General features: G+C 34.2%; 1 protein-coding gene across 2 annotated transcripts in view; it reads right to left on the bottom strand.

Moving 5' to 3' along the window:
- Nucleotides 1–24,880, bottom strand: part of LOC136031363 (liprin-alpha-3-like) — a 147,690-nt gene that overhangs the window by 16,814 nt on the left and 105,996 nt on the right. For both annotated transcript variants that reach the window (XM_065710864.1, XM_065710866.1), the window contains 4 exons: nucleotides 18,519–18,709; nucleotides 11,148–11,342; nucleotides 5,869–6,132; nucleotides 1,988–2,144 (listed from right to left, as the gene is read on the bottom strand). In XM_065710864.1, coding sequence (XP_065566936.1) covers nucleotides 1,988–2,144; nucleotides 5,869–6,132; nucleotides 11,148–11,342; nucleotides 18,519–18,709 — 807 coding nt within the window. The remainder of the gene's footprint in view (nucleotides 1–1,987; nucleotides 2,145–5,868; nucleotides 6,133–11,147; nucleotides 11,343–18,518; nucleotides 18,710–24,880) is intronic.

The raw sequence follows: 24,880 nt of genomic DNA, 5'->3' as shown, positions 1-24,880 counted from the left end.
CGTCTTGAACTTAAGTAGAACATTGCAAAAAGCTTCTGACATTTTTGAGACGCTTAAAACCGAATATCTAAAACTTGGCTTCAGTTTTAACACTGAGAAAATCGAGATAGTTCTCTTCAAATGGCAAAAAACACCACACGTGCCTTCACTGCTTTTTGGTGAAAATCTCGTGAATACTGCTGACCACATAAAATACCTCGGAGTCCCTATTGTTTCGTCTCTAAGGCATATACGTCTTCTACTGATCAAACACCTCAATCGACGAATCTCCGGCTCGTATGCTTCCATAGTCTCTACTAAATTCCGTTTCAGCCGCCCCCTCCTTGCCAGCCTATACAACGCTACTGTTTTACCTCATATTCTGTACCTGGCACCATTTTGGAAACTATTCTCGAAGGCTGAACTATCTAAAATCCATGCACTTTTCTTCCGTTTTGCCAAATACCTCCTACGTTTTCCTCCCTGGTACAGAAACTCAGTCCTCATTAAAAAGTATCACATAACCGACCCTCATGTTGCAGTTGAAAATTTAATCAAAAGACACAACATTAAAATAGTAGATCACGATTAGTATAATCTGCTTTTACAATAGTTCTGTTTTCGTTTATTCATTTTAGTGCTATTTTGTTTGCCCTTTTATTTGTCGAGTCTCTTTCTAGTTAGTCTCCTCTGATATGTTCTTATATATCTTCTTATACTTATATGTTCGTGCTCCGTCTTTTTCATTTCGTATGATTGACGGGTTTTCAAAATAAATAAATAAAAAAAAAAAAAATACTTACTAGAAAGAAAAATTAAACTGATTGGTCACCAGAGACCTACTGAAACAATTATTACTTTAAATAAGAACAGACAATTTTACTAAAAAAGAGGTACGTTCTAAGAAACAAAAAATTTCACCTTGTAATAAGAAGGCTACAGAAAAACAATCTAGAGTCCACTTTATAATGGTAACGCTTGAAATTGGAAGCAGCACAGACTTATCTCAGAATACGATGTAGCAAAGCTCTATGCAAAATTCTTTGATAATTTTTTTGCTGGTCCGTTTATTAAAATGCCAAAATGTTAGAATCAGGACGTATTATTTGCAATTTTTGCACCGATCTTATTTAAGAGCAATATGATGTCAACGCTATACTTGGAATTAGAATAGATTTTAGCAGAGGCTTTTATCCGAATTGAATGTACGAGGGTTCTATGCAAAATTCTTTCAAACTTCTTTGATCGTTTTGTTCCCGGTCCATTTATTCACTTTGTTAAAGTGTCTTGATATTAGAAGCTATAGTTTGTATTATTTTTGGTTTTTGAAGTTATTCTTCATCTACCATTATCGGCTTAAATTCGAAGAACTTTGACAAAGTATAACCCATCAGATATTGGAAGTACGCATAATATTTTATACTAAATTTTGGGAAAGGAAAAATAGGTTCTGTTGTCCTTGAAAATATTTACAACAGTCCAGAAAACATCTTTTGTTGTGTTATTCTTATGCAAACACCTTCAAACAAGAAACCATTGAAACCTTCAAACAAGAGATCATTTTCCCACTGTATCTAAATTTACTAAAAGGTTAATAGCTTGGTGACTATACTGACCACTGACACAGAAATAGAGTTATACAACACATCACCTCTTGATAGTTCTAGTCAGAACCAGTTTCAAAATGGATATAATGCATCTTTCGTCAATGTTATTAAATTCTAAATTAAGTGGTGAATGTACACAATTTCCTCTACAAAAAGGCTTCTAAAGAAATAATGGCAAGCTTCCATTTGACATCTTACGGACATAATGGAAAGTACGTCAACCAATGAAACTACAAGGAAAGTAACCAATGAAACTACTACTAAAGTTTTTTTTAACACAACACAGGAAGACATTGTTGCCTGATTCGTCTGGCGTCCTGTCCATAAAACAGAGAATGGAAACTTGGCTTTAGGGAATTATTTTGATGGAATAAAAGAAGAATGATTTAAAAAAGCCAAACCTTTAGCCCAATGGCTTGCACCCATCTGATTACTCGTTCATTTGACCAGACTAATAAATCCGTTGGTTCGCTTTCACACAACCTTCTACGTTCGTCTAGTTGCTGTCGGTCGTAATTCAACCGCTTTAAGCACATAGTGCCATAATATAAACTTGTCCTGGAAATTTAAAGATATATTAAAAAATTAAAATAATATCCAGTTATATACGCAGCATGTTCAAAATTTCTTTGATTTATAGGGCTAGAACAAATTTAGAAGTGTTAGAAAGTAATTTTCAGGATAAAAAAAGGTGGATGATCAGAATCATCATGAAAGAAATTCAACAATTTTAATATTAAGAGGAAATACCTTGGGAGCAATGAAATGTCTCTAAACCTGTCCCTCATCAAGGACAAACAGGAAAAACCAACATGCAATTCTTCCAATAGTTGATTTCAGAACAGTTTGGTATTAATATGTGGATTTATTATAAACTATTTAAATCGGAATGATGTAAATCCCATATAGGAGAACATTGAATTTAATAAAAATAAACTTTGAGCCAAAGCTTGAATTATTTTGATGAGATTCACACTATCAAACATATTATATTAGAGAGAATATCTCTGTATAAGAATCGTTAAGAAAAGGACACACAAGTGGTGCTACTATCCTTCAGCGACCCAATACAACAGCACACATCCCTCCATTTTTCAACTAATTACAAAAATATCAATAATTAACTTCTTTCGTTGTCTCAATACAGAGAGCATTATAAAACTGTGTCTTTCAATCAAAGATTTTTTCATAGCTTAATCAGGTATCAATCGAAATCTTATCAGGCGCATAAAGAGAAATTTGCCCAATAACGTAGTCAGGTAGTCAAAAAAGCACATGCATCAATGGTGTAAATACAGTTTACTACTACAATACTAAAAAAGTTTCAAACTGCTCAAGAAAACCAAAAACTGGTTTTGTAACGGTTGGTAACGTTTTGGTACTACAATACTAAAAAAGTTTCAAACTGCTCAAGAAAACCAAAAACTGGTTTTGTAACGGTTGGTAACGTTTTGGTACTACAATACTAAAAAAGTTTCAAACTGCTCAAGAAAACCAAAAACTGGTTTTGTAACGGTTGGTAAAGTTTTGGTACTACAATACTAAAAAAGTTTCAAACTGCTCAAGAAAACCAAAAACTGGTTTTGTAACGGTTGGCAACGTTTTGGTACTACAATACTAAAAAAGTTTCAAACTGCTCAAGAAAACAAAAAACTGGTTTTGTAACGGTTGGTAACGTTTTGGTACTACAATACTAAAAAAGTTTCAAACTGCACAAGAAAACCAAAAACTGGTTTTGTAACGGTTGGTAACGTTTTGGTACTAGAATACTAAAAAAGTTTCAAACTGCTCAAGAAAACCAAAAACTGGTTTTGTAACGGTTGGTAACGTTTTGGTACTACAATACAAAAGTTTCAAACTGCTCAAGAAAACCAAAAACTGGTTTTGTAACGGTTGGTAACGTTTTGGTACTACAATACTAAAAAAGTTTCAAACTGCTCAAGAAAACCAAAAACTGGTTTTGTAACGGTTGGTAACGTTTTGGTACTACAATACTAAAAAAGTTTCAAACTGCTCAAGAAAACCAAAAACTGGTTTTGTAACGGTTGGTAACGTTTTGGTACTACAATACTAAAAAAGTTTCAAACTGCTCAAGAAAACCAAAAACTGGTTTTGTAACGGTTGGTAACGTTTTGGTACTACAATACTAAAAAAGTTTCAAACTGCTCAAGAAAACCAAAAACTGGTTTTGTAACGGTTGGTAACGTTTTGGTACTACAATACTAAAAAAGTTTCAAACTGCACAAGAAAACCAAAAACTGGTTTTGTAACGGTTGGTAACGTTTTGGTACTACAATACTAAAAAAATTTCAAACTGCTCAAGAAAACCAAAAACTGGTTTTGTAACGGTTGGCAACGTTTTGGTACTACAATACTAAAAAAGTTTCAAACTGCTCAAGAAAACCAAAAACTGGTTTTGTAACGGTTGGTAACGTTTTGGTACTACAATACTAAAAAAGTTTCAAACTGCTCAAGAAAACCAAAAACTGGTTTTGTAACGGTTGGTAACGTTTTGGTACTACAATACTAAAAAAGTTTCAAACTGCTCAAGAAAACCAAAAACTGGTTTTGTAACGGTTGGCAACGTTTTGGTACTACAATACTAAAAAAGTTTCAAACTGCTCAAGAAAACCAAAAACTGGTTTTGTAACGGTTGGTAACGTTTTGGTACTACAATACTAAAAAAGTTTCAAACTGCACAAGAAAACCAAAAACTGGTTTTGTAACGGTTGGTAACGTTTTGGTACTAGAATACTAAAAAAGTTTCAAACTGCTCAAGAAAACCAAAAACTGGTTTTGTAACGGTTGGTAACGTTTTGGTACTACAATACTAAAAAAGTTTCAAACTGCTCAAGAAAACCAAAAACTGGTTTTGTAACGGTTGGTAACGTTTTGGTACTACAATACTAAAAAAGTTTCAAACTGCTAAAGAAAACCAAAAACTGGTTTTGTAACGGTTGGTAACGTTTTGGTACTACAATACTAAAAAAGTTTCAAACTGCTCAAGAAAACCAAAAACTGGTTTTGTAACGGTTGGTAACGTGTTGGTACTACAATACTAAAAAAGTTTCAAACTGCTCAAGAAAACCAAAAACTGGTTTTGTAACGGTTGGTAACGTTTTGGTACTACAATACTAAAAAAGTTTCAAACTGCTCAAGAAAACCAAAAACTGGTTTTGTAACGGTTGGTAACGTTTTGGTACTACAATACTAAAAAAGTTTCAAACTGCACAAGAAAACCAAAAACTGGTTTTGTAACGGTTGGTAACGTTTTGGTACTACAATACTAAAAAAATTTCAAACTGCTCAAGAAAACCAAAAACTGGTTTTGTAACGGTTGGCAACGTTTTGGTACTACAATACTAAAAAAGTTTCAAACTGCTCAAGAAAACCAAAAACTGGAGAAAGAGCTGCACGCTTGACTGGCATTGTTAAACAAAGAATACTCGCATGACATTATCTAATACAATATCAAACTTGCAAAGAAATAAAATAGCAGAAATATGTTCGAAAAAAAAATTTCCTCCTTGCTCCTACGTTCTTTCCCCAAATACTTCTTTGCTCGAAATGCTTCAGTGGGGAGGGTCAAAAACAGAGGCACTTTAAGGCAGTACAGAGCACTTGCTCCAGGCGCAGAAATTTTAGGGGCGCAAAACTTGAAACAAATAATGTACGGTTATAATCATTTTATGATTCTATAATAAAATAAAGGGCACAGTTAGTAAATGAACATTGTTAATAAATTATTAATTAATTAAATACAGTAATTGAAGATAAAACTAATTAAATAATAATAATTAAAGTAATTAAAGAACAAATTATTACTTAATTAATAGATAGATAATAATTTTGTTAATAAATGAAATTTTGCTAAAATTCTCTTCTAACATTCTCAGCTACCCTTTTCGCTCGCTTTTCTGTTCTTTTCACGCATGTTATTAGCTCAAAATGTTTAACGGGGGCGGGAGGGTCAAAGACTTCTTCAGCGGAGAATTCATTGCCCAGAAAAATAGAGTTCCTGGTTGCCTTTATTTTGTCTTTTTTAGAAGCATTTCAGGGGAGAACCCCCCCCCCCAAAATATTTGCAAACGTGGAATGAGTCTGTTATTCTAAATAGTATAGGGATATTGGAAACATTTCAAAATTGTGTGACAGAAACGGATCGGAACCGATCCCTCATCTCACCGATGATTTTATATATTTATTAAACTATATTATTCAATATATTACATATTTTTAATACATATTTAGCAACAATTAGAAGTTATAATTAGCATCTTACCTATGGAATTCTTCTACCATTTTCAGCTGCCCTCTGAGATCCCTTTTTGTTAAATGATCCAACATTCTGGCATCCACTAAGCTTTCCATGAAAGTAGACCTATACTGGGGTAAACCTAAAAACGGTAACCATTCATTCCCTATCCATTCATGGTTCATATCTCCATACGCCAGGGTTGATCGAGAGGTCCGCGGCGCTGAAGGGCTTGTTAAGGACACCATTTCCTGTATTGCTAAACGGAGTTTCAGTCTATGCAGTGGATTGCTATAATAGATATGAGTGTTAATTCATTTATGAGACAATATTATAACAATCCAGATAGAACACGTACTTTTATGTGCTAATTGTAATATGAAAGCTAATTATTGGATGGAAATGATGTTATAACAATCTAAACAGAGCGAATATTTCTGTGTTCTAATTGTCAATTGTTACATGGAAGTTAATAGTTAATATGAAATGATGTTACAGCAATCCAGACAGAGAGCATATTTTTATGTGCTAATTCTTAATTGCTATACAAAAATGAATCGCTAATATAAAATGATGTATTTCATTCCATACAGAGCGTATGTTTTTATGTGATAAGTGGTAACCGTTACATGAAAATTAATTGTGCTATTAAATGGTATTATAGTAATACAGATAGAGCACATATTTAATTGTAATATGAAAGCTAATTTTTAGATGGAAATGATGTTATAACAATCCAAACAGAGCACATATTTCTATGTTCTAATTATTAATTGCTATATGGAAGTTAGAGTTAGTATGAAATAGTATTACAACAATACAGATGGAGCAAATATTTGTTTGTGCCAATTGTTATATAACAGTAAATTGTTAAGGATAAAAAGATGCCATGACAATCCCGACAGAGCATACATTTTTAGGTTGCAGAAAAACGCTCTATATTGCCTTTTTTAAATGAACTTACAAGTGCAGAAGGCATCCAGTCCACAGACATGCTTCAAAAAATATAGCCACTAAAAAAAAGGACTACACTGCTATGCTTAGCATAAAACATGTATGTCAAGGAACCCAGCTGAAATAGTCATCATTTAGGTAATGTTATTTATAGCATTGTACTAGTAAAATCGTTCAACGTAATTGAACTCTCCTCTATCGTCGAGTTTAAACAAGTTAAACCAAGTTCTGAATAACCATAATTTTAATAGTACCATTTATCAGACTGAATTAACTAACGGCTCGCTAAAAAATTCCAAATCGTTCTTAATATTAAGTTCGGACACATTTGAAAAATAGTCTTCGGGTCTGTAGAAAAGTGCCTTGACCAGGGAAAACATTGCTGGATAACATTTTCCCAGCAGAAATAAGTGAAGATTCAGCTGACCATTTTCTATCCTGTTTTTAAATTCTTGTAAACTGTCTTAAAAAAAATTTGATAACTCTTAAAGACTAGATATGTTTCCTATTTTCTCATTCCGTGGAGAGTTGTAAAAGGCTTGCGTCTTTTTTTTGCATTGACTTATTGTTATTAACCATTATAGAAGAAATTTTGAAAAATAAAGAAGAAGGTCTAGCAGGACTGTTGCACACTATTTAAGAATATTACGAATCCTTTCTTTAATACAAAATAATACCTGCCTTCGATGTATAAATACTTGGGTAAATAATACGTTTCTGTCCCAAACGATCAATCCGAACAGCAACAGAAAAATTAGTTTTACAGCAGAATTTATAAACAGACACAGTCGATTTTGGAAAACTGAAGGATTCACGGAAATAACTGAGGTGGTGGATGCAGTTATTTGTTAAAATGAATATGGTTTAATTTATTACAAATGTTAAGAGCCAAAAATTTATGCCCGTTAAGAGGATATTATACTTGACAAAACAAAAAAAGCGTAAAGAAGAGAAAACGAGGATAATGACAGCCAGTGGAAAATAGAACAAAATATCTAGATAGTTGGATCGAGACCTAAGCTGAAACGGCTTCAGTGCAAAATAGAATAATATAAAATACAGAAAGACTTCACAGAATAATATAAAAAACAAACTGAAGAAAAAGTTTTTATTCAGTTATCCTTTCATCTTTGCTTGGAAAAGGTCTTCTTTTAAGCTTAGCGTTTTATTTTTAGGGTTTCTTTTTTTTATTGTCCTTTGGACTCTTATTTGCTTTTTTTTTTTTTATTATTTCACTCTGCACAGAAGATGAAACATCTGCATAGTTTTCGTCTATTTTTCATTTACTGTTATTATCCTCATTTTTTCTTCCTTACGATTTTTTGTCATGATTAGACAGCATGGTCTACGAAATTATTTATTACACTTGTTTTTAAAATGCTGTAAAAAAAAAAAAAAAAAAAAAAAAAAAAAAAAAAAAAAAAAAAAAAAAAAAAAAAAAAAAAAAAGCATTTATCATACCATGAGAGGTCATAATTACTCATTTACCTCCCCACTCCAAAAAAAGTTAAAATTCATACTGAATCTAAAAAATTGATATGAATTTGATTTGCTTTTAAAGAAAGTTTTGTCTCGGAAGAGATAATTTACTATACAGTGTGAATAATAAGCCATTTTTCAAAATTGCTTTTACAGGCTGAAGGATCTTATCAGTTTCTCTGAGCAAGCTATCATGGATGCATGGTTAGTGATGTTTCTTAACATATAACAACGTATTTGAGGAAAATGTATATCTATTAACGGTTATCCGATGGAGATCCAATAAACCACGCATTGCACTCCCGGCCGAAAGCAGAGAATCTATGCACTACGCAGACCATGGGTCAGCATGCGAAAAGGCATTTTTTTTTTTTTTTATTTCAATGTCATCTACGGAAATAAATTTAAAGTAGCCGACACCTTATTTAGTTGACAATAAGTCACTTTTTCATAAGTTGACACTTCTTTTTCAATTCAGAAACAAGTTCAAGATTTTGAACTTGTTTCTTAAGCTAAGAGTTAGCTTAGAGCCTTTTTCTCTATTTTCCCTCCCCTCTCCCCCCCCCCCAAAAAAAAGAAGAAGAATTTAAAACCACGGAAATTAAAGATTTTTTTTCACCAAATACAGCAACGTAGTCACCATGAGAATGTTGCACCTAATTCGGCCTACACAATAAAAAAAAAATGTAAAGAAAGTGGGGGGAGGGATCAAGATTTTTGTTTTGAACCTTCAGTTTTTTTTCCATCCTCACTTATTTTGGTTGTTTTTTTTATACAGTTTGGGTTCATTTTATGTATTCCTTTTTTCAATAGCTTTTCTATTTTGTTTCTCAAATTGTTTTCTTTGTTTGGTTAAATTCTAAACCCTTTCTTACGATGAAAATGATATAGCAGGGGTCTTTTCAAAAATATCTGCGATCTTTTCTATTTCGCTCTCCAGGGAGGATTTTTTTTTCTTTATTTGATCCCCCTGTTTTTATTATTAAGTGAACACATTTGCGCGTAAATCCAAAATTAATATTACTACTATATTTATAAATTTCCTTATTCAAAACAATATTAAGATGTACACAAATTCTAATAGAAGCTTAAACAAAGAGAACACTCACTATTCATATTTGTAAAGCTGTCTCACCTTCAAAATATTATTTCTGATATTTTTTTATTAATTACTTAATTACTATTTATTAATTTGTTATTATATATTTAATTATTCTTATTATTTTATTATTATTTGGAATATTACTTTAAAATATTATTCTCTCCAAAGTACAAAATTATTATTTACAATCCGTTTCAGAGCTATCTAGTGTTTTCAAGTAATTCCTCACTTCTGTCTTTTTAAATTATGACGAAACAAAAGGAAAGAAAGAAAAGGAGACAAACCAGTGCTACCCATGCAAAAAGTGATTTTCTTCGTTGTTCCAGGTGAGGGCTATAATTTTTCTGTAAAGGGCTAACGACAATGGTGAGTTCAATGGTGCAGTTTTTATCTCGATCCGACACCATCTTAGTGAGTATTCAGGCTATTTTTTTTTTTTTCGAAATTCCCAAAAACGTGTTTTCGCAATAAACTTTTACCATTAAGATTAATCTAATTGGATAAATCTGGGGAAGGTAAACAGAAAGGGTGAGCGAAAGCACAGGATGGTTGGCCCCCACACACCCCCATTGCACTTCCTGGCTGAAGGGCCAAGAAACGGAGATCAGCACCGCCGGTAGGGACTGTAAAGTCTAATGCCGTATTCTTTACCCTTTTTTTTACATCTTAGCAACCGTTCCTGAATAACCATGATAATAATTTGAAAATAAAAAAACTAGCAGTTGCACTTTGCGCATAATATTTTGAGCATAGGAACCTCCCTTGGCATCAGATTGGCAGTCTAGTGTGCAAAAAAATGTAGGTTCAATTCAATGGTAGATCTTATATTTACATAAGATTACTACTACTAAGAGTTCACTGCAGCACCAAGCCGCATGAGGCCAACACAGCTACGCACGCTCCCCCATCCTAATCTGTTCAAAGTCTACCTCTTTACATCCTCCCGAGAAGTTCCTATTTCCCTTAAATCTTTCCTTACGTCTAATCTTTCGTCTTACGTCTTTCCTTACGTTAATCTAATCTTTCCATAAATCTTTCTTCATCCTCTCACTACTACCTACTTTTCGTTTGATCCTAGACGGTTGGCCCGCAAGGACAATCTTTGGCAATCCGTCTTCCTTTATCTGCAAAACATGTCCTAGCCATCTCGTTCTTTCTCTCACTTTAGCCGTAGAAAGCAGGATTGAACCACACTTTTTGTACAGCTTACTGTTTGAGATACGGTCAGACAGTCGGGGATACAAAACAATCCGTAGGCGATTTCTCAGGAAAACATCTAGTAAATCTTTCTGCGTTTTTCGGAGCGCTCACGCTTCAGAACTATACTTGACCACTGTCATCACTGTACCTTACAATAGTCTAATTTTGGTTCGCAGACTTATCTTCCTATTCTTCCGAACTTTTTTCAACTATGAATAAACACACTAAGCCTTGGCTATAACGTAATACAACAGTAAAAAAAAAAAAAAAAAAAAAAAAAAAAAAAAAAAAAAAAAGTGTAAAACTTATTAAATTCTCGACAATTATCAATACAGCTTTACCTTCTCTTTGGATTTCTGTATTAGATACTTATAACTGAGAACCACTGTTGGAAGAAATAGTTTTCGATATAGAAATGTGTAACAGTCTTAACGCCTTTTTAACTAAACACTAGATTAGTATAAAGTAAAATAGCTATAATAGAAAACGAACCTGTAAGGGTTTTATCAAATTCTGAACACGTAACCACACAGCTTTACGACAGCAATACAATCCAACAATTAAGTCTTACCTTATCCCGATTTCTCTTTGGATTTCTGTATCTGATAAAGCACTCATAATAGCACCAGATTTGACATTAGCTCTACACGCCGCCACATACCAAGCTGGCATTCCAACCCATAACTCTAACCAGGCCACAACAGTAGGGCCATTCCACAGAGCAAATGGGGTCCCCGCTTTCATGGCTTCTGCCAATAATTCATGCCTGAAAAACAACAAAACTGATATGCAATCAGGTGGACGTGTAAAAGCGAGTTCATTCATTTTCCGGACCTTACTAAATCAAAGTCATGCATAGAAACAACTAAAGGAAAGAAACAACTACGAAGAAGAAAGAAGACAATTCAAGTAGAAATATGACTTAACTGAAGTCAATTGTCCAAAAGAACATGCAATACGGACGAAAAGGGGGAAAAGATAATTCAAAATGGAAAACCCTATAAAAGAAGTGAACTGGCCACAAGAAAATGTAATAATCACAAAATGAGAAGAAGAGAGATAATTCTGAATTGAAAAAGAATTGAATAGCCACAAGAAGATTTGAATAGCCACAAGATTATATATATATATATATATATATATATATATATATATATATATATATATATATATATATATATATATATATATATATATATATATATATATATATATATATATATATATATATATATATATATATATATATATATATATATATATATATATATATATATATATATATATATATATATATATATATATATATATATATATATATATATATATATATATATATATATATATATATATATATTATATATATATATATATATATATATATATATATTATATATATATATATATATATATATATATATATATATATATATATATATATATATATATATATATATATATATATATATATATATATATATATATATATAGAGGGCTATATCACGGACCTAATTTCAATTTACTGATTTAGAATTGATCGGCCGCAAGCCTTCAAAGGTAAAATAGTAGCATACAACAAAATCTTCCTTATCAGAGACCGGCCAGCAATTTTGAGTTTTAGAAACTCCGAAACACAGAGGGGATGTTAGATAATATTATTAAGAGCTGTATTAGTAAGTGTCATTAGCCCTCTGATGTTTTTACAATTAGATTCATATTAAGATCCTCAGGATACTCAGAATTATCTTTTCGTGTCCAGAGTAGCAAATATGCTCCAAATAATGCTGAAAGTGTTTTTGACCGTTACAATTTTCGTTGGTTGGTCTCCAGATACAATATTTTTTCCTTTTTTGACAATTTTAGGTAAATTTACATGTTTTGATTGTTTTTTCATGTCCTCATGTGGAAATAATTTATATATTTGATAAGCTTCTTAGGACTACAATAGTCATATCTCTGTGCATTTTTTCATATTAAGTTTACTTCTCTTTTATTTTTATTTTTTTTGAAGATATTTATTGCGGCTAAATTTTTTGATCGTGTAACAAGTAATAGAACTGACTGTTCTTTGTTTAATAATACAAAATTTTCAGGAACTGAATATACAAAAAATAATGAATATAGCCCAGGGGTGCCAGACCTCCTCGGAAGTCTTTCCTCGGCTTCCTCGAAAAGCACTGCTGAAATTTCGATCACAAGTCCATTTTCGGAATTTACGAATTTACTTAAGACTATGGAAATCGGTGGCTAAGATCGCAAAATTTTAGCATGTAGGGATTAAGGGCTAAGGTTTTACTGCGGTTAGTACTGATTTGTTAGACTGAATTATGGGTATCTGAATTATGGTTATTGGTTATTTATGAATAAATTTAAAGTGGATTTTATCCGGGGAGGCTTTCTATAGCTTAATGGATTGAACCATTCTTTTATTAGACATCTGTTACTTTTTTTGCTGGTTTTTTATCTTTGAATGAATAAGTTTTTTCTCTATCTCACATTCACCTAAAGAAAAAATATCTTTTGAAAAAACCCTCTTATCACAGATTTTACAATTGACCATACATTTCCAAATATTTTATCAGTGATTATCACCCTTTCAGGTTGTGCCCCCTCCCCCTTATCGAGGGAAAAATTCCCGTGTATACCCGGCTGCGGTAATTTACATAAAACAACCACAAAGCCATTCCTTAAAATTAAAGTGTGGCTCAATGAAAACAGACTATTAATGAAAGATATAGAGTGGTGAGCCATTCTATACCCTTCAGAACAGTAAGTCCTCCTAGGAATATCCTGCTCGGGTTACCCTTACCGTCTTTCTGCTGAAACATGATCGACCCATTTATTTAAAGTTTGTAGCCGACACAAAAAATGGCAAACTTTATCAGCTCTTTTCAGTGGTAAGGTCCAAATATCAGCTGGAGTAACTTCTTGTATGAGCTCATTACAACAAACCGAGTTATTTTTTGAGAGTTTGCGTTTTTGTCTTTTGTTTTTGTTTTTATAGTTTTTTTTTGGTCAAAACCATGACAGTTTAATCAAAATGAAATCTTGCGTTCAAAAATAATTTGATGTTAGTCTGAACAAAGATAAAGTTAACTGCTTAAAAAAATATCAGTAAAAACGAAAATTGAAAATGAAAACAAGAGCTAAGAGCTCATACTTGTGACGAGGCAAGAAGAGCTAGGAGCCAAGAGATCATATGGTATGAGCTCTAACAAAATTCTATGAATCAATAGATTGATTTAAAAGGAAAATAAGAGGCTTAATGCCGGTCAGGATTTAAAATAAGAGCTCTGAGTCACGATAACCTTCTAAATATCAAAATTCATTAAGAACCGATCACTCACTCGTAAGTTATAAATACCTAATTTTTCTAATTTTCCCTCTCCCTTTAGCCCCCTGGATGGTCGAATCAGGGAAAACGACTTTATCAAATCAATTTGTGCAGCTCCCTGACACGCCTACCAATTTTCATCGTCCTAGCACGTCCAGAAGCACCAAACTCGCCAAATCACTGAGCCCCTCCCCCCAACTCCCCCAAAGAAAGCGAATCCAGTACGGTTCCGTCAATCACGTATCAAGGACAATTGCTAAATCTATCCATCAAGTTTCATCCCGATTCCTCCACTCCAAGTCTTTTCCAAGATTTCCCCCTCCAACTCCCCCCAATGTCAAAAGATCTGGTCGGGATTTGAAATAAGAGCTCTGAGACATGAATTCCTTCTAAATATCAAATTTCATTAAGATCCGATCACCTATTTGTAAGATAAAAATACCCCAATTATCACGTTTTCCAAGAACTCCGGTTTCTCAGTCCAATCTCCCCAATGTCACAGGATCTGGTCGGAATTTAAAATTAGAGCTTTAAAGCACAAGATCCTTCTAAATATCAAATTAAGATTAAGATCTGGTCACCCTTTCGTAAGTTACAAATACCTCAATTTTCAAAATTACCCCCCCCCCCAACTCCACCAAAGAGAGCAGATCCGATTATGTCGGTCATGTATCTTAGACAGGTTTTTATTCTTCCCATCCAGTTTCATCCTGATCTCTCCGCTTTAAGTATTTTCTAAGATTTCTGGTCTCCCCCCCCCCAATGACGCTGGATCCGGTTGAGATTTAAAATAAGAGATCTGAGTTACGAGGTCCTTCTAAATATGAAATTTCATTAAGATCCGATCGCTCCTTCGTAAGTGGAAAATACGTCATTTTTTTAAGTTTTTCAGAATTAACCCCCCCCCCCCCCAATAGAGAGGATCCGTTCCAATTATGTAAATCACGTATCTAAGACTGTTGCTTATTTTTCCCACCAAGTTTCATCCCGATCCCTCCAATCTAAGCGTTTTCTATGATTTTAGGTTGCCCTACCCCAAACTCCCCCCAATGTCACCAGATCCGGTCGGGATTTAAAATGAGAGCTTTGAGACACGATATCCTTCTAAATATCAAATTTCATTGAGACCCGATCACCCGTTCGTAAGTAAAAATACCTCAGTTCTTCTAATTTTTCAGAATTAACCCCCCCCCCCCCAACTACCTCAGACACAGCAGATCCATTCCGGTTATGTCAATCATGTATCTAGGACTTGTGCTTATTTTTCCCACCAAGTTTCATCCCAATCCCTCCACTCTAAGTGTTTTCAAAGTTTTAGGTTTCTCCCTCCAAACTCCCCCCCCCCCCCGATGTCACCAGATACGGTCAGGATTTAAAATAAGAGCTCTGAGACACGATATCCTTCTAAATATCAAATTTCATTGAGATCCGATCACCCGTTCGTAAGTTAAAAATACCTCATTTTTTCTAATTTTTCAGAATTAACTCCTCCCCCCCCAACTACCCCAAAGAGAGCGGATCCATTCCGGTTATGTCAATCATGTATCTAGGACTTGTGCTTATTTTTCCCACCAAGTTTCATCCCCATCCCTCCACTCTAAGTGTTTTCCAAGATTTTAGGTTCCCCCTACCACACCCACGCCCCCAATGTCACCAGATCCGGTCGGGATTTAAAGTAACAGCTCTGAGACACGATATCATTCCAAACATCAAATTTCACTAAGATCTAATCAACCGTTCGTAAGTTAAAATAGTTCAATTTTTCTATTTTTTTCGAATTAACGGGAACCCCACTCCCCCCCCCCCAGATGGTCAAATCGAGAAAACGACTATTTTTGATATAATCTGGTCCGGTCCCTGATATGCCTGCCAAATTTCATCGTCCTAGCTTACCTGAAAGCGCCTAAAGTAGCAAAACCGCGACCGACAGACAGACAGACTGACAGAATTTGCGATTACTATATGTCACTTGGTTTATACCAAGTGCCATAAAAAGGTTAAAAATGGAAGGTTTAAATATATATATATATATATATATATATATATATATATTATATATATATATATATATATATATATATATATATATATATATATATATATATATATATATATATATATGCATGTATATACATATTATATTATAGTAATTTATCAAGATCTATTTTTTAAGCCAATTATTTTACAGTCTAATATTTTAATACATTTTGATCCTACAAGACGATAGATGGCGGTGGGACTTGTTGAAATAGAATAAATTCAGGTTCTAGGTGATGTTATTTGACTATGATCATATTTAGACCCTTTTTTGGTTAATCTACCTGCAAAGATCTTATGAACTTTTTTTTTTTTTTTTTTTTTTTTTTTTTTTTTTTTTTTTTTTTTTTTTTTTTTTTTTTTTTTTTTTTTTTTTTAGAAAATTAGCTTTCCTCATAAAATCAGCAAGAGATGTCAGCAGTTTTTGCTAATAAGCAGAAGATATTTCGAGCATCCATAAAGAAAAAGCTTGAAGAATTATCTTGTGTCAAATTTTCCAAACACGTTAATGCACAACAATTCAGAGTAGATATTCCAGAAAATTCAGTAAACATAAAGGGGAACAGTATAGGAAAATTTTGTAGTTAAAAAAAAAAACAAGACAATAAAAATGACTTTGGCTGGCTTTCATTTTCACTCGAAATCCTTTTCTGGTCCCAAAATTCTAGAAGTCAAGTAATTTAAATTTTTTGTTGATTTAGGCAAAACAATAGACATTAAGGTATGCGAAGCCATTTCAATAAATAGTTTTTACTCTTAAGATTCATACTAGACAATTAGGGCACAAAATCACAAATTCTTTGTGATAGATAAAAAGAAATCGTCATTAAAATGTTAAGATAGTTCATTTTCATTTAACTTCCAATTACTTTGTGCATATACGTGAGAATAGAGGTAGTATACATGCACCAGGGGGGGGGGGGTAGAACGGCAATCCAATTTCACTTTTTCAATTCTCAGAGGAGGTCAATGTATTCTAAATAAGTTAATTAAAAATAAGGAACAAAATGATAGAGAATTTGGTGATATAAAATGAGGTTATGAAAACTGGCTTTCTCTTTTTGCTTCAGTCAAAATCCACTTTTGGTCCCAGAATTTTCAAAACTAGATCAATTTTATAATTTTCGTTTCTAAGCAAAGTTTTAGTAAGTATTCAAAATAATTTAAATAATTTTTCTCTAATCTCGTGTTTCTAACTAGACAATTACAGCACAAAATAACAAATTCTTTGAGATAAAAAAAAAAAAACATTAAAATGTCTAGGATTGCTTTATTTCCATTTAATTTTGAATTACTTTATGAATATGCGTGCACATAAGAGGAATGAACAGGAAATATGAATAGTGATCTAATTCGGAGTTTTCTAATTTTCGATACATAATTGCACCATGGTACGATTAGATAATACATTCCAAAGAAATTAATTCCAAAAAGGGACTTATAAAATACAAATACAAAAATACTTCACCAATTATCTAAAGTGATGAAATAAGTATTAAAACATATTCAACATGATCGTCCTTAGAAACAAAAGAGAGTCGTTTCCAATTTCGATAAAATTTCCAAGCAAGAGTTCCCCCCCCCCCCCCGCCAAAAAAATAAGGGACCGTTTTCGATGACGAGGAAACATATTTACAACAAAAAATGCATTCAAAAAAATAAGAGGTAGAATAAAAATTTTCAGTTGCTGGGAAGCGTAGCCAGCGCCCGCCGATCTTCAACCGATTCGGTCTACATGAGACGATACAGATCAGGCAGCCAGCACCACTCTGCCAAACTGACGTGTCAATATATAATATTTAATAATAACTTGATTATTTTTTTAGAGATGTTTTCGCAGCTCAGATCCCTGTTTATGTGGATTATTTCAAATAACTTATTCACAAAATAATTGGCGGACTTGGTGAAACAAAATAACGAAATAAAGGTTACTCTCTCTCTTTTTCCTTCAGTCAAGACCTACCTTTGGTTCCAAAACTTTTTTAATTAAAAAAAAATCTTTTTAAGTTAAAAAATTACACTTTTGCAGCAAATTATTTCTATTTTATTTCTTTTATTTATTTTCGATCGATCACTTTTTTTCGATTCTCAAATTTCCCACAAAAGAACTAAGGCACAAAACAATAAAAAAAAATAACTTGCACAATAGGGACAGTTTCTTTAATTTGACAGTGAAACAACAACAAAAATTCCTGGATCTGCTGATGACCACTGTATATGTGACCAAAATATCCAAAAATTTGTGTTTTCTTTCACTGTCAAATAAAAGGATTGTCCCTATTGAACTGTTACTTATACGTCACGGGAAAGGCAGTGTGGTCTTTGGAAGTACCTAAATAAAACTATTGTAAGAGATTAAAAAAACTCCTTACTAAAATATTCAAAAATAGTATTTCCACTTAGTTTCCAATTACTTTATGCATATAAATGCGCATAGGGGGATATACATGCGCACTGGGGAAATATATGAAAAGTAATTCAACGTTAAATTTCCTAGTTCACAAAATAAAGAAAAAAGGACAAAATAATAGAGTATTTGGTGATAAAAAAAATAAGGTATTGGAAGCTCACTTTCTCTTTTTTCTTCGATCGAAATCCGCTTTCGGACCCAGAGTTCCAAAACTGGAGTAAATACCGTCATTATAAATATAATCGGTGTCCGAATAATCGGAAAAACTTTGTGATACTTGAGACTGGTAATCACTACCAGGGGTTGAGATCTCTTTGGATTTGATTTGTTGAAGTTGCTGCTGCTGCGATTGCTGTAAACAAAAGAAATTTTAGCAAAATTTAGATTTGTTGAAGTTGCTGCTCCTGCTACGATTGCTATAATAAAAAGAACGAGTGAGCAAAATCGTTTGATACTTGTGATACTTGAGACTGGTAATTACTACCAGGGGTTGAAATCTCTTTGGATTTGATTTGTTGAAGGTGCTGCTGCTGCGATCGCTATAAAAAAGGAGTTAGCAAAATTTTGATTCTTTGAAGTTGCTGCTGCTATGATTGCTATAATAAAAAGGACAAGTTAACAAAATTCTGTGATACTTTATGGTACTTAAGACGGATAATCACTACCAGGGGTTGAAATCTCTTTGGACTTGATTTGTTGAAGGTGCTGCTGCTGAGAATGATATAATAAAAGGATAAGTTAGCAAAATTAAAACAAAATCTTTATCATTTTCGAGAAATTGATCGATCAAGGAAGATATCACTGACGTTCTATTTGGATCTAGACATCAAAAGCTGAGTTCGACTTTATGCTTTTCCGTGTTTTATCGATTACAATTTTTACTTTTATGGACTCGGTCGACAAAAATCAGGGTTTCCTTTGGCCAGAAAAAAATCTTCAACTTCCTCAAATTTTTTACATGAAAACTTCATTTTTCAATTTGAAACAGCTTTATTTTATTTATTTATTTATTTTATTTCTAACCCGTCATACAATACAAAGTAAACAGAGACGGAGTATACAGACAAAACGACAAAAAAAAGGAATATGAGAAAAAAAAAAAAAAAAAAGAAACATCACAACAATGGAATAATTTATAAAGAACATTCGATGAAGCACTGAACCGCTTTTGCATACATACAACTTTAAATATCACTGTACAGGAATACATACATACATACATGCATATTTATTTCCCATCAAAAAAAAAAAAAAAAAATAAAATAAAAAAAAATATAAAAAAAAAAAAAAAAAAAAAAAAAAAAAAACTCACTACAAAAGAATACACAACACACAAGAAAAATAAAAAACAAATGAGTATCTAACTACAAAAAATAAAAAACCTATTGCCTCAAAATAATTGCCCAAGGATGAGTAACAATATTAGAGTTATATCTGGCGATCTGGGCTAATATTGCTTCATTAGGGTTGATGATCCCATACCGACTTGTCACAATACGGTTACTTGTCCATGGTGGAAGCCGTAAAAGGTACTTTGCATATTTATAATATGTAGACCGTAATTTTTTCTTATCTTCCTTTTGGAAAATCCTCCAAAAGGGACTTAGATACAGATAATGAGGTAGTGCCATTGCATTATATAGATGGGCCAAAATCCGCCGATCAAACTGACGCTTATAAACTACAACACGGCTATACGCTAAAGAGATCCGCTTCTGCAGATGACTCTGCAAAAGATGACGTGTTTCAAGCATAGACCGACCAATAGGGATCCCCAAATAAACTATGTGTTCGGCAAGCCGAACAGTAGCACCACCCAGCCTAACATCAACAGCAGACCCTTGCTTAGCATTAAATAACAACACATCAGATTTCTTTTCGTTAAACTGAAGGCCTATTTTTCCATATTCTACTTGAAGCTGGATAAAATTCTCCTCTAAACCGTGAAGGAGGCGGCTCAAATTAAGTACATCGTCTGCATAGCTTATTAACGATAGATCAATTCCTCTCAGAATGTATGTCAGATTTGACTTAGATTGTGGTTTAACGATGCTGTTATTAAATGCGGTAGGTGATGTCAATGCACCCTGCCTTACACCTTTTTCAACGGGGAGTACCAGGTTATTTGTCAGGTTTGGTGTTATTGGTAGCTTAAGCCTAGCTTTTAAATTTTTATACATATCATATAAAGGGTTTAACATACTTGGATCAACACCTACTAGGCCCATATCTAAAATAATCTGCTCATGAATTAGTGAATCAAAGGCCCTTCTGACATCATGTGCAGCGAGAGCTATGCTCTCACCGCTTTTCTCAGCATCTATCAAAGCCGAAACAAGAGCAGAAAGAGCGTGACCACTACCAAGACTAGGCTGAAAACCGAATTGATGGTCTGGGACTGTGCATTTCGACCGCAGTTCATCGACAATAAGTGCCTCAAATAACTTACAAAAAACTGTAGCCACAGTTATAGGCCGGAAAGACGAGCACTGGCTAAGTGGCTTTCCCTTTTTAGGCACAGGTGTTAATATTCCTATTGAAAAAGAATCAGGCACTATTCTTAGGTTAAAAATTATTTGAAAAAGCAGGGCAAGGTGCTCAAGGAACAGCTCAGTGCAAAACAGCAGGTGCTGAATTGATATACCATCACAACCGCGCGATTTCTTTTTTTTTAGTTTTCTAATAGCAGAACGGATAGAACACCTCGTAATTTTAACACCAAGACTGTTTTCTTCTCGCTTTCGTGAGAAGAAATCATCCAGTTTCACACCGAAGCTTTTTTGTAGCTTGATATCAGGAGCCGAAAATTCATTTCTATAATGCTGAACCCAATTATCTCGAGATATTGAGGTCATTGTTACATGAGATCTTTCTTTAAACAATGAAGACCAAAGTTTATTTGGGTGGGTAAGGATAGCCTGAGATGAAGAACGAATAATTGCACTACGGTGTAGTGAAAGTTCTTTCGCGAATTTACGTTTACTATGAATTCGAAGCTTATTCACCCACCCGTCTCGAGGACATCCAGTCTCACGCCAAACCGAAAGCCAGAATTTTGCCGAACTACACGCGTTTTGAAGATTAACATTTGCAGACCAGCCTGGTACTTCGGTACCAGGCCACACCCGTCTAAATGGTACAGCTGACTGTTCAGCGAGACGTAATGCGTGCACAAGCTCACCACAATAAATATTCAACCGAATTCGTGATTCCGCCGGATGGTTCTTAGAACCAACCATCAGCAGATCAAAAGGAACGCGGATTTTTGAAACAAGTTCATCACAAGTCGACTGAAATGAACTCATAGACGCACGTTTCCAATCACAAACAAAATAAGGACGCTTCTGGAGCCTTCCAGGAGGAGGCGGAACACTACTATTTAAATCAATATTGAAAAACAATGGAAAATGGTCAGATGTAAAATTTGAATCAGAAACAAGAACCTCACTCGGTGTAAGTGATTGAGTGTGCATAACATGATCTAGGTTTGATATACTTCCCGAATTATGAATATATGAAAAATTCTTATTCTTAGACGCGAGTATAAATTCATCACCTAACATACCGAGTAACATATTAGCACGATTAGAACTTGAACTGTTGTTGCCGTTAGGGTTTTCAAGATCACAGTTAAAGTCACCTGTTATCAGACACGAAAGTCCATGCTTTTTTATTTTATCAATACATTTGGATAGTCTTGCAATACTTATGGCAAACTGTCTATCTGATCGATCATCACGATAGTCCGTAGGGAGGTAAACATTCACTATAACAATATCATGTATTTTGATAGCGAGAAAGTCTAATGCCGAGTCAAACATAGAAGTTGATAGAGAGGATCTAACGTAAGTCGCAAGGCCACCAGATGGCCGGCCATGAGTGCGAGAACGCTTGGCTGCAACTGTAAAAACTTGATGGTTTGGTGACAGGTTCAATAACGGAAGGCTGAGAGAGGTTGCAAAATGTTCCTGCAAACACACAATATCATATCTTGAAAGAAGGTCCTCGATAAAAATAGACCGGTTAAGGATATTTCCATTTAAATTCCACGTTGCAACTGCATGCTTAGCACAAGCGGGTTCTAGATTCATTTTGGTAGGGAATTCATATTGATTATCGCTTTATTAGCCGGACATCTTATGTTATAGCATGTATGGCCTTTCTTTTTGCATATAATGCAGTACATATCTTTAGTGCACAAATTATCCTTCGTGGATGTGTGATCAGAAGCACCACAACGACCACATATAGGCGTCAATACGCAATTAGTCGCTAAGTGACCAACTCTATGGCACGAATAACATCTTTTTGGGAGAAATTTGAATTCTTCAGCAGGCAGCTTCTCATAACCGATTCGGACTGAGACTGCAAGAAAGTCTTCGAGATCCTTACTGGTCCCGAAATACAGCTTGAACACTTTGGAGCGCTCAAAGCTACCGATTTCTATTGCTTTTAATGCACATGGAACAAGGGATTCTATATCAGTCTGGGTCATACTATGTGGAAGCTTTTTCAAAACAGCAATAAACATTTTCTCTTTGAGCATGGCAGAGACCTCAGGCTTACTAACTTTCATTTTCTCAACGATCTTTTCAGCAGAAGATTTGGACTTGACGAATAATTTCCAGTCCTGTCTCACCTTTTTTAGCTCACTTATTTCGGCTGAGTTGGGGCAGATGGTATCCAAAAACTGCTTGCGAGCAATGGGATTATCAAGAGACTTTGGCATTTTAAGAACAACGGCATAGGATGTCTGGGGATTGACTGTTACAGGATTGGCGGGGCGGCAACCCTGTCCCTATTCTCAGATTTTCCAACAAATATGACAAACAAGCGGAATTCGTCACGTGGGGAGGAAATGAACCACTGCTTTTTACTCTAAGTATAAGTTGTGTCCTAAGTGTGAAGAGCTAGAGTGGGTTAGTGTTCAATATGTTTAATTCAGTAGAAAAGCACGTTTACTGAAAGGAACAAATAAAACGCGAATAGTACAAGGCTCAAACCAAATGAGACTAGATATACATAAATAAAATAAAAAGAATTTGAATTGAATCGGCAAACACTAAGCAAGAAAACTTACTCAAGACGTTAACTCACTTCTATATAAAGGTAGTTAAGACTAGGCTAAGGCCTTGGTTTAGTCTAAGGCTAGTCGCTTAGACTAGGAATAAGAGGGCGAAGAGGGGGTGTTAAGTAACGAGAATGTCAATAGATATGAATAGCTTCACTTAACAGCCTAGTATTATTAGTCAATATGGTGGATTGCAGTGAAGACGTAAAAACTAAATAGCGAAAGTGCAGCAATAGCTATTCTACTTTAAGTCTGCGAACTATGATTAGCATACTAGAAGCGAAGATACAATATCACAAGAGGGGAGCATGAGGATTTTAGAAATACCTAGGTGGGGCATGGCCCAAAATTGGTTGGGAACCCCTGCCCTAAAGTAAACTGGTTTAAGAACAAAATAATGCTTGTGGGCAAGGCACCATTCAACCTCCTGGAATTTCTGGAATTGCGTGGTCAAAATATTGAGATAGTGTAGCAGTTCACTTATCTAGGTTCAATTGTCTGCTCAAATAGAAATTCAGATGCACATATCAGCGAGGGCGGCAAAGGCGAATACCGTCTTCTAAGAACAATTGTACACGAACTTCAGCTCAGCCCCCTCTCGAAAGTACAAAACTATTCCACCTTGATTCTCGTCAGAGACTTCGTCAAAGACTCATACAGATACTGAAGGTATAAGCTGGCCAGATGTAACACCTCCGACAAATCAAACCTATTAGATGGTTTGACCGGGTACAGAACTTGGAGATCCACCCGTCTTTCAAATTGCAACCCCTATCTGAACCACTTGAGTCTCGCTCGCCGCTTTGAATAGTCATCTAATTTGCCTTCCTCCCCCTCTAGTCAATTCTGACTTCAAAACAACTGCAAACGGCTCGAAACACCCGAGAGATACACCCCATACACAGTGGACGGACATCATCAACAGTCGACTAATTATCCAATGTACTGACCCGAACGAAACTTCAATCCTAACCCAGGACAGACGACTCTGGAGACGCCTAGCGGTACTGACGTCTGGCTCTTTCTATTCCGGCGACGCTGCCCACTGAGAGCTACAAGTCATGTAAGACAGGTGAATGATTGTCAAATCTTTCCATCTTATGGTATTATTATTGTTTTACAGGGGATAATTTAATGTAATTAAGTAATTAAGTAGCCATACAGCAATTAAGATTTAAAAAAATAAAGTTCATGACTCCTCGTTTTCTAAAAATTCGTAGGCATATAAAGATTGGCCCCGGATTTAGGGAGAAACAAAGTCTAATTGCGATCTGACAGACAAAGAGAGAAAAAATCGAGACTTAAAAATTTTGTAATTGATAAGTCGAAAATAGTTATCGAACAATTTGAATGTACTGATGAATATTATTATTATTTTTTTTAATTATGTCTTATCAATATAAAAGTATGTCATATTATATGTCATATCGTTTATGTCAAAAAACTATGTCA

The sequence above is a fragment of the Artemia franciscana genome, chromosome 9 (genome assembly GCF_032884065.1).
Source record: "Artemia franciscana chromosome 9, ASM3288406v1, whole genome shotgun sequence".
NCBI lineage: Eukaryota > Metazoa > Arthropoda > Branchiopoda > Anostraca > Artemiidae > Artemia > Artemia franciscana.
The sequence above is the reverse complement of the archived record's forward strand: the minus strand, read 5'-3'. Positions and strand labels throughout refer to the sequence as shown.